The sequence below is a fragment of the Oreochromis aureus genome, linkage group 3 (assembly GCF_013358895.1).
Source record: "Oreochromis aureus strain Israel breed Guangdong linkage group 3, ZZ_aureus, whole genome shotgun sequence".
In the NCBI taxonomy this organism is placed as follows: domain Eukaryota; kingdom Metazoa; phylum Chordata; class Actinopteri; order Cichliformes; family Cichlidae; genus Oreochromis; species Oreochromis aureus.
The window spans coordinates 43,086,581-43,100,680 of NC_052944.1; the positions used below are offsets into that span (position 1 = coordinate 43,086,581).

Consider the following 14,100-nt stretch of genomic DNA (forward strand, 5'->3'; position numbering starts at 1 on the left):
AATTAGCATTGTATTTTCTCCCATGTTATATATATATATGTATATTTAAAACTTTTGATTGTGGAACGCTGCAAACCGTTCAAGAAGTTATATCCCCAAAAACTCCAAAGTGCCATTTTCTTGTCCACTATCACTGCTGCATCTGACGCAGAAAATAGGGCTTGTACTTCATAGTTGGTGCATGTGCTATGAACGGCGCTATGAACGGAAGCACTTTTTTTTTTTAAGAAACAGCTCAAGCTATTTAAAAATATCACCAAAAAACACCAGAATTAGATGGCATACGTTTGGCATCTTCAACAACCTTTCGGTTAGACAAAAATTGTGCCTTTAGATATGACATAGACATTGCCATAGCATTGCAAGTGCCCAGTGCATTTCAAGTTATGAAAGTGAACTGGGCTAAATAGAATGTGATTGTTTACGGCCCACATTTGGTTATTTGTGGCAAAGTAGTGTCTGAAATGCCTCTGTTTTACCAGATTGGGTCAGTTTTGATAATACATGGGAAACTGATGCTGCTCACTTTGCCATTATGTGCAGCAGTCTTTCAAGAACATGCCCATGCCTATGAGTTGACTAAGGACAAAGCAAGATTTAGTTGTCTTTCATGTTGACAACCTGCATTATCCCAGGCCTTAAGACATACAGATCTCTTATGGAGTAAATGACAACGCTCTCTTTGTGGTCCCATATTGCTTTATCTGGTGAGCATCATTGCACTGTATGGTACTGTGAAGTATAAGGGTTTGTTATGTTAATTAAATGACACTGAAATGAGAGAGATAATAAATGCTGTTACTGTAACCTGTATGTTTGTATTTATTGCCATGATAAAGGATAGATCACAGCAATTTAGGAATATAGTATCATATGATGAATTTAAAAAATAAAACCACAGAGAAATAAAAGTGAAATATTATTACACATAAGTGTGTTATTATTAAACTAAATTTGGAGTTTAAAAAAGCTGTATAAAGTGTAATCATATTACTCTGAACAGTGTAACTAACCCTCAGTGTTAAATATTTTTACACATTTCATTGTTCATTTTGACACCAAATTGAGAGGAATTAACACTAAAAAGTTAAGACTGGCCATAGAGTAAATTTTACTCTAATTTTGAGTGGGACAAAATGTTATCTGAAACACAGTTAAAATCAACTCTGCTAAACTGACACTTGTTTTTTACTGTAGAGTCACTTGACCACAGCATCACCTGTTAACAGGAAGAACTCTCTCACAGAGGTTTTTTGGATAGTTTATCACACATCCCATTCTTCTCTAGCAAATGCAGCGCCAGGTATTAATGTGACTGAGGATTAAGCTGGTAGCAATATGTGGTCTAAAGTTTTTGGACTGTTCAAATTAAAATATTACCCATTTGTTCAGATAAAGATAAACCAAATACAACATGGTTTAGCTTCGATAAAGTGTGATATTATTTTCTCTTTTGGATGATCAGTAAAGCAGAGATACTGGAACCAGCAGATTCATCATGTTTATTGTAACAGATGACAGTAAATGTTGGACTAAGTAAAGCTGGAAGATGTGATTCACCACCACTAATGCGTTACAAGTAACGTGTTACTTTAATCCGATTACTTTTTTCAAGTAACGAGTAAAGTAAGGGATTACTATTGCAAAAAAGTAATTAGATTACTGTTACTTTTCCGTAAGCACGTTGCGTTACTACGTTACTAAACTGTGATTTTGGCAGGCCCTCACCAGGTGTGCTTCATATTCCGGTTTGTCTCCCTTGTCTCGTCAGATAGATTCTGTTCAGCTGTGTTCCCCAGGTGTGTGCCAAGCTAAAGCTTGTCTCATGACAATGACATGTGTGTGTGACATTCGTGGTAACAGACGTGTGCAGATCAACAGAAGATCTGCAGGAGAGAGCGTAGCGTTTAAAGCTTGGAAGTACTGACCTTACTTTGAGTTTGTTTCTTAAAAAGTGACAAAAACATTAGTGTCCGCTGTTCACTGCGTGGGAAGAAAACGTCTTTCTACAGTGAAAAAAAAACCCCTAAACCTCTGAGCAAGTACTGAGTAAGCTGCCACGGGAATTTGAAATTCACAGAGAAACCCCCGGATCCTTCCACTGACATGGCGGCTGCAGCCCACCTTCACCAGGGAAAACCTCCACCTGCCCCACTCCTGCTATACAGGTGAAAATAGATTTAAGAGCAACAGGACATAGTGCCGCTGAGTCTTTGATTTTATTCATTTCCTGCTGTGTTTTACTTGCATCTATTTGAAAGAGTGAGTATAAACGCAAAAACCTATTATATTTTATATGCTGGATTGTGCAGAAAATAGGTTTAAATGTTAAACACATTTCTTCAAGTCAAAGACTGTTGCATATAATTTAATTTTCACTTGATGCGTAAAGTTAAAAGATTAAAAAAAACTATTTTTAAAAAGAGAGTTTTTCATTTTATTACATTTTATATGATGGATTATGCAGAAAAAATAGAATTGGGCTGAACGGTCTATTCCTTTATTACCTATTCAGGTTGTGTATGATGTTTTTAAAAAGTAACTAACTAAGTAATTACTTTTGAAAATAAGTCATCAGTAAAGTAACAGGATTACTTTTTTGGAAAAGTAATCAGTAATTAGTTACTACTTGCTTTTTTTCAAGTAACTTGATCAACACTGTTCACCACACTTATTATATGTTGTAACGTAGGGGAACAGTCACTTTTTCACACAGGGCCATGTGGATTTTTTTCCCCTTTAATAATAAACACCTTTATTTAACAAGTGTATTTTATTTTTTTAATTGTGTTATCTTTGTCTAATACTTAAACTTGTTTGATGACCTGAAACATTTATTGTGATAAAAATACAGAAAACTAGGAAATCAGGAAGGGGGCAAACACTTTTTCACTCAACAGTATTTATATGAGTGATCATTGTGATTTACCTTAGGTCCCATAAGGTCCCTGTGGACAGTAAAGAAGCTTTTACACTGTCAGTCGGCTCCTCTGAAACATTTACTGTAGAATCACTGATTAAAGATCTGTATAAAGCTTTAGAACTGATTAATAATGTCTTGATACATGCTCAATCATCCAGGTAAGAAAATCTCAAAAAGTTGATTCTGTTCATCTGGATGTGACGAGAAAGATTTCATCACTCATCCATGTAACTTATTCAGTCTCAGCTGACTGCAGGTTCATTAACAGCTTCATTGATGTCCACAGACTCATGCAGTTCCAGAGTTAGAGATGTGATTCTGACCTCAGAGTAAATCACTATGATCAATCATGTAAATACTGTTGATGTGTTTATCACACTTAAATGTTTCAGGTCTTCAAACAAATTCAAGCTTTACTTTGTCTAACATGTACTGTCATCAATAATGATACTGTATATAGCGGAGAAGACAATAAAGTTTACTTTGACTAATGAATATGATGAACCTGCTGGTTCCAGTATCTTTGCTCAACTATAAAATAATATCACACTTTATAAAAGCCAAATCATGTTGTATTAAGTTTATCTTTATCTGAACAAATAAGTCACAGTGTTTCCATTTGAACAGCCTCAGTTCTCAGTCACATTATCGCCTGGGACTGCATTAGCTAGAGAAAAAAGGGGTGTGGCAGGGTGGAGTGATAAACTATAGATGAAACCTTTCTGAGTGAGTTCTTCCTATTAACAGGTGATGCTGTGATCAAGTGACCATGTCATCTGGTTTTTAAAGCAGCTCTCAGTCAGAATGAGTCAGTTTGTTAAGAGCACTCAGGAACATGGCTTCATCTTTTCTCTGCTTCACCCTCCTCTTCATCAGCATCCACACTGCAGGTATAATCAATGCACTGATCACTGATCAACACACTCATAACAATTACTACATCTATCATTGGTCTGTATATTGATCAAGTCATGGTTCACTGATCAAGACTCAGCAATACAAGTTTATACTTTATCATCTATTACACAGCAGGTACAGTCAGTACTCCATAGTCTGCACTTCACTGTGGTTCTGTTTTGTTCTTCAGATGGATTTTTAGAGTATAGGGTGGATCGCTGTGAATTTAACTCCACTGATCTGAAGCACATGGAGTACATCTACTCTCGCTATTACAAGAAGATAGAGTATATCAGGTTCAGCAGCAGTGTGGGGCAGTACGTTGGATTCACTGAGCATGGAGTGAACCTGGCAGCGATCTGGAACAATGATGCTGCACGGCTGAATTCAATGAGACAAATGATAACGGCATACTGTCACAACAACATTGATGTTCATGATCGGGCTGTTCTAGCTAAATCAGGTGAGTGTGTAGTTGTGCAACATCATCAGATCATCATGTTCAGCCTCACAGTGACCAACACTCTGAATCACTCAGTTTAATAATCCTTAAACTCCTGAAGGTTTAATTTTTGTTTAGAATTTTGGAGTCCACTGGAGTTCTGTTTCTTTAAAATTCAAGAAAAGAGGTTAATATTTAACATTTAAAAAAATTGTATTAAATTATTTCACGATTAATTAAAACTTTAATTAGAAGTTAAAAAGTCAAAGATGATTTAACAAATATTTGCATAAATACAGTTTGCACTGAATGTTGGCTGCCAAACTTCAGCTTCTTCCAGTTTTTAATGCCAAAGTTACTCACACTGATACTGTTAGTGTTAATTAATAATTGTAATTTGAAAAAAAAATATCCTGCTTTAAAAGAGTGTCATTTTTGATCAGGATATGTCCTTCAGTGCACATATTAAACAAAAATGTAGGACTACTTTCTACCATTTGCACAACATCTCTAAAATTAGAAATATCATGTCTTGGTGTGACGCTGAAAAACTAGTTCATGCATTTATTAATTCTAGGCTGGACTACTGTAATTCATTATTCATTATTATCATTTATAATAATGCTATTATTATAATAAATTATTATTATTATTATTATTATTATTATTATTATTATTATTAATTCATTATTATCAGGACGTCCTAAAAACTCCCTGAAAAGCCTTCAATTAATCCAAAATGCTGCAGCAAGAGTACTGACAGGGACTAGAAAGAGAGAGCATATTTCTACCATACTGGCTTCCTGTTAAATCCAGAATTGAATTCAAAATCCTGCTCCTCACATACAAGGTCTTAAATAATCAGGCCCCATCTTATCTTAATGACCTTGTAGTACCATATCACCCTATTAGAGCACTTCGCTCTCACACTGCAGGCTTACTTGTTGTTCCTAGAGTATTTAAAAGTAGAATGGGAGGGAGAGCCTTCAGTTTTCAGGCCCCTCTTTTGTGGAACCAGCTTCCAGTTTGAAATCGGGAGACAGACACTATCTCTACTTTCAAGATTAGGCTTAAAACTTTCCTCTGTGATAAAGCATATGGTTAGTGTTGGATGAGATGATCCTGAATCCTTCCTTAGTTTGTTTTCTTCCTGTTTAAAGGGAGTTTTTCCTTCCCACTGTCACCAAAACACTTTATCATATGGGTCTAATGATTGTTGCATTTTCTTTTCTTTTTTCCTTGTATTAATGTAGGGTTTTTACCTTACAATAGGCAAGTGTTGTGATTTGAAGCAATATAAATAAAATTGATTCGAAATTTGCAATTCTAATTTATTTAATTTCAAATAACAGAAATTATGCCATTTTTCTGACAGCTAACAAATTTTCTATAGGTAGATTACAGATGATTCTGTCCCATCACACATAATATTGCCACAATGGAAATATAATGTCTGTGTTGTTTTTAGTTCAGCCCAGTGTCAGAATTAAGTCCAAGACTCCGCTTTCTGGACAACATCCTGCCATGTTGGTCTGCAGTGTCTACGACTTCTTTCCCAGTGAGATCAAAGTGAGCTGGCTCAGAGACGGACAGGAAGTCACCTCTGATGTCACTTCCACTGAAGTGATGGCAAATGGTGATTGGTACTACCAGACTCACTCCTACCTGGAGTACACACCCAGGTCAGTCCACATCACATCCAGGTCCATATTCATATCCAGTTCTGTGAGTGGTTTGTGAATCAGTGATGTTTGTGTTGAAGGTCTGGGGAGAAGATCTCCTGTGTGGTGGAACACACCAGCCTGAATGAACCTCTGATCACTGACTGGGGTAAATACCTGTCTGTATGTCCACAGAAATATGTATTTGACTGCTCACCTGTCTGTTTGACTGTTGGCCTCTGTCTGTTCACCTGTCCGACTCAGATCCGCCCTCCGACAAATCAACTCCTGAATCAACCATCCTGATTGCCATCGGAGCCTCTATACTGACCCTGGGTCTGATCTTACTTTTGGCTGGATTTTTTCTCTACAGGTGGAAAGCCCGAGGTTAGACCAGGACTTTCACTCACAGACCAGTTGACAGCCCTCTATGTCAGCCTATTTGTGTTCTATATTCACTGTTAGCTAGTGAATTTAGTTTCTCACAGGTTTAGACAAGTTTTAAGTCCATATTCAGGCCACAGTCTAATTTTACTGCTGCGTTCAAATGTGATAGATCCCAGCTATCCCTGAATAAGAGGTCTGGATTGGCTCTCCATCTAAAGGGCTTGAATCTGAGCTTTTATTACAATTTTTAATTCTAATATTGCATTTGAAGCTAAATTACCAATTAACACGATCACATGTGTATTTTCTGAACTCTATATTTTATCTGATGTCCTCTGATTAGATATTAGTCTCTTATTTATACAGTCTCAGCTGCTTCAGACTTCAGGCATCTCCTTCTCAGACATGAGGGATTTCACAGTCCATGCTTTTAAATCGGGGACTTCACTGAATCATTGTTGTTGATGTTTGATCGAGATCAGTTGTCCTGATGTGGATAAAGAGTTTGTTATTGACTCTGTCCTTGTCTCTTTATCCAGATCATACTGTGTTTTTCAATTAATGAGGCAGGATCCTGATCTTAGTCCTGGCTCTTTCTGATGGAATAAGAAGCAGCTGGTTTGTGTGAATGGGCGACTCTGAACCTGATCCATGACTAAACACGTGTATAGATTTTTAATTAATGTCTTCGAACCACAATAAACATAACATTTCACCTGTGTGTTTATTTACATGCATCAACACATTGATGTCACTGTACACCAGTTTAAACACTGACCATAAATCCACTGTCCTGCAGCATGGAAAAGTGTTTGTCTAGATCACTTTTTTGTTAATTTCTTGATGAACAAATAACTGTGTCAGAATTTGTTTGTTTGTTTGTTTGTTTGTTTGTTTTTTACTGAGAAATGAAAGTGGTTGAGTAAGGTAAACCTGCCCAGGTTGGAAGTGTTGTTATTCTGTTATTTGAAAAAAACAACAATATTTTTAATATTCATGATTCTCATTTATTTTGGTTAGTTACATCACTGCTGACCCTCAAACCTAACATGAAAGAGCTAACCTAATGGTAGACCACTGCTGATTAATAAAACAGCCATTTATCTATAACTGCAGTTGCCAGTCAACATTGTAATTTTAACATACTTTCTCATTCTGTTTTTGTCAACAAAAACAAAATGCAGTGATTTCTATTCAGGCAACAAAAGGCTAGAAAAGTCAGTGGTACTAAAGTGAATCAGCTGGAGGAGCATTTAGAGGTTAATTGGCAGTAAGTCAGTAACGTGACTGACCGACTGAGTATAAAATGAGTATAAAAAGAGCACTTTGGAGAGATAGAGTTTTTCAGAATTAAAGACAGGCAGAAGTTCACCAATCCATCCAAAAGTGCATCTACAAACTGTGGAGGCCAATGACTGAGACTGCGTAACTTTGGAGGCCAGCAGGGGGGACCAGCTGCAGAGACAGAGGAATTATTGTAGCATGGCTAAAGTCTGACGTTGGTGGTGGTCATGACTTACCACCTTGGATGGAGCAGGACCAGGTAGTTCGAAAACCCTGGCTCATCGATAATAAGCACTTCAGGAAAATTAAGTTCATGGATGTTCGGCTAATGTGTAGTAGTGACCCAAAAATAGCGATTTGTTTTTAACTCACAAGGTTCAAACACAGTTGACTCAGAGATGCATACTGCATAATAGTGGAATCTAAATTGGATAACACAGGGGAAGAAAACTCAAACCTTAACAACAGAATACATCATATCTATAGGCAACTTGGAAACAGAAACTCCAGTACAGTTGTCACCTGTCAGGAACAGGAAACAACACATCTTTTAACAAGCTTGGAAATGAGATGCTCAATTGATGAATCAACTAGTTTGGGAAAAGCAGCCTTATTATGAGTGCGCCCATGAACAGAAAAGGTGGCATGGATGTTTCCAGCTTGGAGACATTAAACACAGTTTTGTTAGCTAGCTATTCAAGCCGAAAATGCTCAGTCTCTGAATAACCTGATTCAGGCAAAGGAGATACTTGAAGTGAAACAGGAGGGGTGGCCGTCTGTATTCTGGGAATGCAGCTTGTTCCCCAGGGTGGCAGGATGCAGTGTTGGTGATGAGACAGCGGACCACGGGCTGTTGAGCTACAGCTGCAATGAGACAGTGGAGAATTGATGGAGAAGAGATGAAGCACTCTGTCCAGCTGGGCTGCAGATGCTGAATAGCTTATATTGGAGCTGTAGCTTTAGCTAGACACACACCTGGGGAACACAGCTGAACAGAATCTATCTGACGAGACAGGGGAGGCAAACCAGAATATGAAGCGCACGGGATGAGGGACTGCCAAAATAAATCAGGAACTAAAATAGAGACACAGAGACCCAGACTAAGACATACAAAGTTGACACAGGGAAAGGGTAACAGAAAGCAACAACCAATTTAATAAACAGGAAACTAAACAGAATAAAAAAAGAATGATAAAAAATTACAAAACTGGAGAAAATCGAAGCTTTCCAAAACTCAAAAAGCTGGGTCAAAACTCAGGATCATGACACAACCCCAATTTCTCTATATAAGCAAACATGTGTATGTCAGGGGGCCCGGAGGCCAGTACTGGAATGTGGGCACAGAGAAAACAAGGTGAGTAAATAATCATGGTTGAGAACATGAACGTAGAGAGCCGGTTTCAAACATGGGTTAGCTGACAAATTGGCAGAGAAGAGATGGAGACTCTGTTCTTAAATACTGTGTTGATCATCATCGAAGAACAAGGCCAGGTGAGTTGCACTGGTGATGTGACAAGGGCTGCGCCAAGGGTGGATACTGGAGAATCACGCAAAAACAGCGGAAAAGTATTATAAGCTCACCCGGACCATGACAGTAACCCCCTCCTCAAGCGTTACCTCGAGTCAACCGAACGGGCTCTGGCAGGCGACAAGACCTGTAGAAAGCAGATATAAGGGAAGGATAAAGGATGAAGGACCTAGAGACCCATGAGCATTCCTCCGGGCCGTAGCTTTCCCTGTCCACCAAGTTTTGCTGGCCCTGATCTCAAAAGGTGAGATTTTTGTAATCTGTCCAGATGGTGAATGGCTGCTTGGCCCCCTCTAGGTGACACCACTCTTCTGAAGCTAACTTGATAGCTAGCAATTCAAATTGCCCACGTCATAATTTCACTTAGTGCAAGGTTGTATCTTGGCTTGGGGACCAGAGTGCTAAACCAGCACTGCTCCTACTCTGGAATCAGAGGCATCTACTTCTAGAACAAAGGATTTATGAAAGGCAGGGTGTATCAGGATGGGTGCGGAGGTGAACAGATGTTTCAGTTTAGTGAATGTCATACTGACTTCTGGTATCCAGGTAAATGGTATTTTGGCGGAGGTGAGATGGGTGAGTGGTGCTGCTACCTGACTGTAGTTCTGGATGAATCGGGGGTAAAAGTTGGCAAACATTAGGAAACGTTGGAGGTGCTTAGTTGATGTGGGAGTGGGCCATTCCTTCATTGCTTTGACCTTAGCCGGGTCTGTCTTCACCTGCCCTCCTGCCAGAACGTAACCCAGAAAGGTGACAGAGGGGGGATGAAACTCACATTTCTCTGCCTTGACATATAGACGATTTTTCAGGAGTTGTTGTATAGACTTGACATGAATACGATGTTCCTCCATGATTCTAGAGAAGATCAGCATATCATCGAAATGCAAAAACATTTAAAAAGTCTCTCAGGACAAAATTTACAAGCGCTTAAAAAACTGCTAGAGCATTGGTAAGACCAAATGGCATGACTAAGTATTCAAAGTGATCGAGAGGGGTGTTGAAAGCGGTCCTCTGTTTCCCTGCTTGTGTCATGGTTCTGAGTCCGTGACTCAGTGATTTTGTGTTTGGTGTATTTATTGTTGTTGTTATTATTATTATTTGTGGGCTGTTTTGGGATGGTTTGTGTTTTGGATACTGGGTTTCTGGGTTTGTGCTCCCTCTGTTGGTCCCTGGTGTTAGTGTTCCCCTGTCTCGTCAGGTTAATCAGGTCCAGCTGTGTCTCCCACCTGTGTGTGATTTCCCAGTGTCCCTCTGTGTATTTATAGTGTGTGTCTGCCTGTGTTCCTTGTCGCGTCGTCTGTGTTCATCCTCTGTGTTACCCTGTGTTTCTGTGTTACTCCGCGAACCTCTCCGTGTCTCCACTATGTGCTCTCCCTGCAGTTCTCCTCTCGTGTTTCAGATTTGCTGTTCTATAGTTTAGTTTTCCCAGTTTAGTTTATCCTCAGTTCTGTTTTGCCATCCCCACTTTGTGTTCTGTCTTCTGTAATAAATCTCCCTGCTTCTCAAGTAAGTGCTGCATTCGAGTCCTTCTCCACACTTCACACGGCTGCTGCCCCAGTCGTGACAGCTTGTAGGTATAGGTGTGTGTGTGTGTGTGTGTGTGTGTGTGTGTGTGTGTGTGTGTGTGTGTGTGTGTGTGTGTGTGTGTGTGTGTGTGTGTGTGTGTGTGTGTGTGTGTGTGTGTGTGTGTGTGTGTGTGTGTGTGTGTGTGTGTGTGTGTGTGTGTGTATCCGGAAAGCTGGTTTACAGGCGCTGGCAGGCCAAGAGGAGTTCCCACACCGAAGCCAGCCACACCTGTAGCACATCAGTTGTCGCCAGCTACCGGCTGCTCTACTTAACAGTGTAGCTGGGATTATTAAGTCAGCCCCATCAGTACAGCCGTGGATTACTTTGGAAAAACCTTTGCTATAAGAAGATTGCCTAGTCATCACAGTGTTCTGTTTGTCTTCACTAGGAATCGGGAGCAGAGGGGTGTTTTCACTGGAGCAGAGCCATGGTTTGGAATTGGGAGTTTTTGGAGTTGTTGCCTTTCAGTATTTTCGGACACTTGCACTGTGTGGAGATTCAGGGAGAATCGACACGGGAGCCACAGTGCTGTTTTGTAAATAGTTATTCTTTACTTCACTGTAAATAAACTCACTGTCTGCAATCTAAGAGTCCTGTGTTTGGGTCCTCCCTCTCACTACTCCACGGTCTGCCGCTGCAGGCCCTGACACATGGCATTCCTGGGAACCTGAGGAAAGATCAGGTGATGGAGTTTTAGCAGATGAAGTTTCAAAGGATCCTGTGTGGAGGGTTGAGGTGAGGTAGTTAGCGAGAAAAAATAAACTCCAGCTTGTGATTTTGTGCCCTGTCCAGTCAATATGTATTGTGTTTCTCTTCTGAGTAAATTAGAACTCTATGTTCAGAAATGCTGATGCAAAGTGTGGTTTGGATAGTGTCATGAATGGCCTGTAGTTGTCTGCACAAAGGTCAAAATAAATACTGGCTTATTCAAATGCTTACTGTCACATAGATCCACCCACTCAGTGTCCTCGTGGTCACGCTGGTCACTATAACTGGTTAAGCAGCAATAACCTGCTGTGAACCATAATTAAACTGAGCTTACATGCTAATAACTTGTCAGTAGCATGAGTTTTTAATTTTTTTTATTATCAAACTTTATAAACAGACTAGTTGTGCCATCACTTCCTCATTCTTAATAAAGCTGCTCCACTGTTTCTGGTTAAACAATGTATAAATGGTTGAATGTAGACATTCTACACCTGCTGCCTACACAAGCTCTCAAATTTGAACATTACTGATGTTCATCAGATTTTCAGGGTGATGACAACTCCAGCCAGCAAATTGGATAAAGGATTTAAATTGTATGCTGCATAATTCAGCAGGTAAAGTACTGAACACCTAAACAATTTTCCAATTAAATATATTTCTAAAAGTTGTATTGGCATGTAATTCCAATTCTCACCAGATGTTGGTAATAACTCATCCAATCCACATACAAAAAATCCAATCATAAATGATGTATAATAAAATGGAATGATACAGGGCAAGTTTTGAACACCCTTACTGAAATGGATTTAATACTTGGTGATGTTTTCAATACTTATTTTACCCTCTGTGTATTGTTACCTCCTCGGCCTAAGGCATAAAGAACTTGACGAGGCACTTGTTGACGTGTGTAATAGACGAATGACGGAATCTACCACATTTCACTCTTTAGCATACTTTTATTTCCTGGGTGTTGTAGTTTCCACATGGCAGCAGCTTTTTAGCTCCCAGCCGAAGACACACACAGGACCCAGTGCAGGCTTTAATGCAGAAGAGGCGTGATGAGCCGATGCAGCTCCAGTGTGTCAGCCTCCCCGCAGTGGTGCCACAGACCACAAGTTGTGGAAGATGAAGGTTTCAGGAACTTTGTAAAGAAACTAGACCCCATCCATCCAAAAATACCTTGAAAACAATGCTTAAGTCCAGATATGCAGAGGGTGAGATGAAAGCAGTGGATGAGGTGAAAAAGCAAAACCTGAGTGTTTGGCTTCAGATATGTGGACCTCAGTTACACGGATGCCATCTAGCAGCGACATGCCCCTTGACTGATGAATGCAATTTTCACAACTTTCCACCACTGTGAGCTGAGCATCAGAATGAGGCCAGGGGTTTTCTTCCGATTTTTACTCACTCTTGCAGTATAAAATTTGTATGCAAAACATATCAGTAATAATGCAAAGGAGAAATGTCAAAAATATCAGATCACATGGAGTTTAAGTGAAACACATAGCAAGTTGCAAATTAAGTTCATGTCTAGTGGAATTAGTAAATATTTGCTGGCTGTGATAAATGTAATTTATCCACTCTGTGCTTTTTTTTAAACTTTCTGTCACATGTTCAAAGAGAGGAAGCCATGATGTGAATCCTAAAGCAATTTGACTGTGTGCTTTATACTTAACACTGACCCTTTAGGGGACACCTATCGCATGACTTTTGAGTCAGCCTCAAGGATGTCCTTGGAATGTTTAAACCTACCATGAGTGGATAGTGCCCAGGATAGTGGATAGTGTGGATAATACATGGGTTGTTGTATTAAATTAACTGATACAAGTGCCGCTCCAAGTTTAAGGTAAAACCAGAAGCAGCCATTCTTCACAGCCACAATACATCAGCTACTTCTGATCTAGATTTTGCAGCAGAGGGAAAGATAAAAAAGCAACTATCTATGCAGTCTTTTGTGATTTTTACTACAGTAAGATAATCAGTGATATAACAGCATCTATATCACTGTAATAGCAGTTTCAAACACCCGAAAGATATTTACAATTAGCATTTACTATCCCCAAGTGGTCCCATTGGGGTAGATGAAACAATCAGTTACATTTAACTCTGAAAGACCAAGTCTATCCTCTGGTGGTTGAGAAACATGTTTGAGGCCTGGTAAAATAACCACGGAATTCTATTTTTAGAGTTTTCGATGATGCATCAGAATTCAGTAGCTATCAAAAAGGAACTTACCTTTAACTTCTTGATACATGCTCAATCATCCAGGTAAGTAAATCTCCAATAGTTGATTCTGTTCATCTGGACGTAGCGGGAGAAACGTTTTGTCACTCATCCAAGTGACTTCTTCAGTCTCACCTGACTGCAGGTTTCCCCAATCTCATAAACAGTACATTTGCATAATGACTGAAACCAGCCCACTGAAGGAACAATGGGCTGGGAGGTCAGTTCCTTAATCATAATTATGCAAATTCTCATGACCATTGATCAACAACCACTGATCAATGGCCATGAGTACCATTCACAGAGAGTTGGGGAATGGCTGCAATCACAGCAATGTAAGATGGCGAAAGATGTACCCTTAGGCCCCCTCCTCGATTCAGAGATGGTCTTTCCCTGGATGATTGAGTATGAATCAAGGCATTTTTCCGCAGCTAGTGTTTCCAGAGCTTGTGCAGTCCCCAGTTTTTTATTGGCTGAGAAA

The 14,100-nt window shown here is 39.5% G+C and overlaps 2 protein-coding genes across 2 annotated transcripts in view; one reads left to right on the plus strand and one right to left on the minus strand.

Moving 5' to 3' along the window:
* LOC116333427 overlaps nt 1-14,100 on the minus strand; it is a 493,334-nt gene that overhangs the window by 346,919 nt on the left and 132,315 nt on the right. The window lies entirely within an intron of this gene.
* On the plus strand, nt 3,671-7,025 carry LOC116312646 (H-2 class II histocompatibility antigen, E-S beta chain-like). The gene is made up of 6 exons (XM_031730099.2): nt 3,671-3,813; nt 4,011-4,283; nt 5,731-5,944; nt 6,025-6,092; nt 6,188-6,310; nt 6,850-7,025. The coding sequence occupies exons 1-6, from the start codon at nt 3,759-3,761 to the stop codon at nt 6,870-6,872; spliced, it is 756 nt and encodes a 251-aa protein (XP_031585959.2). The 5' UTR covers nt 3,671-3,758; the 3' UTR covers nt 6,873-7,025.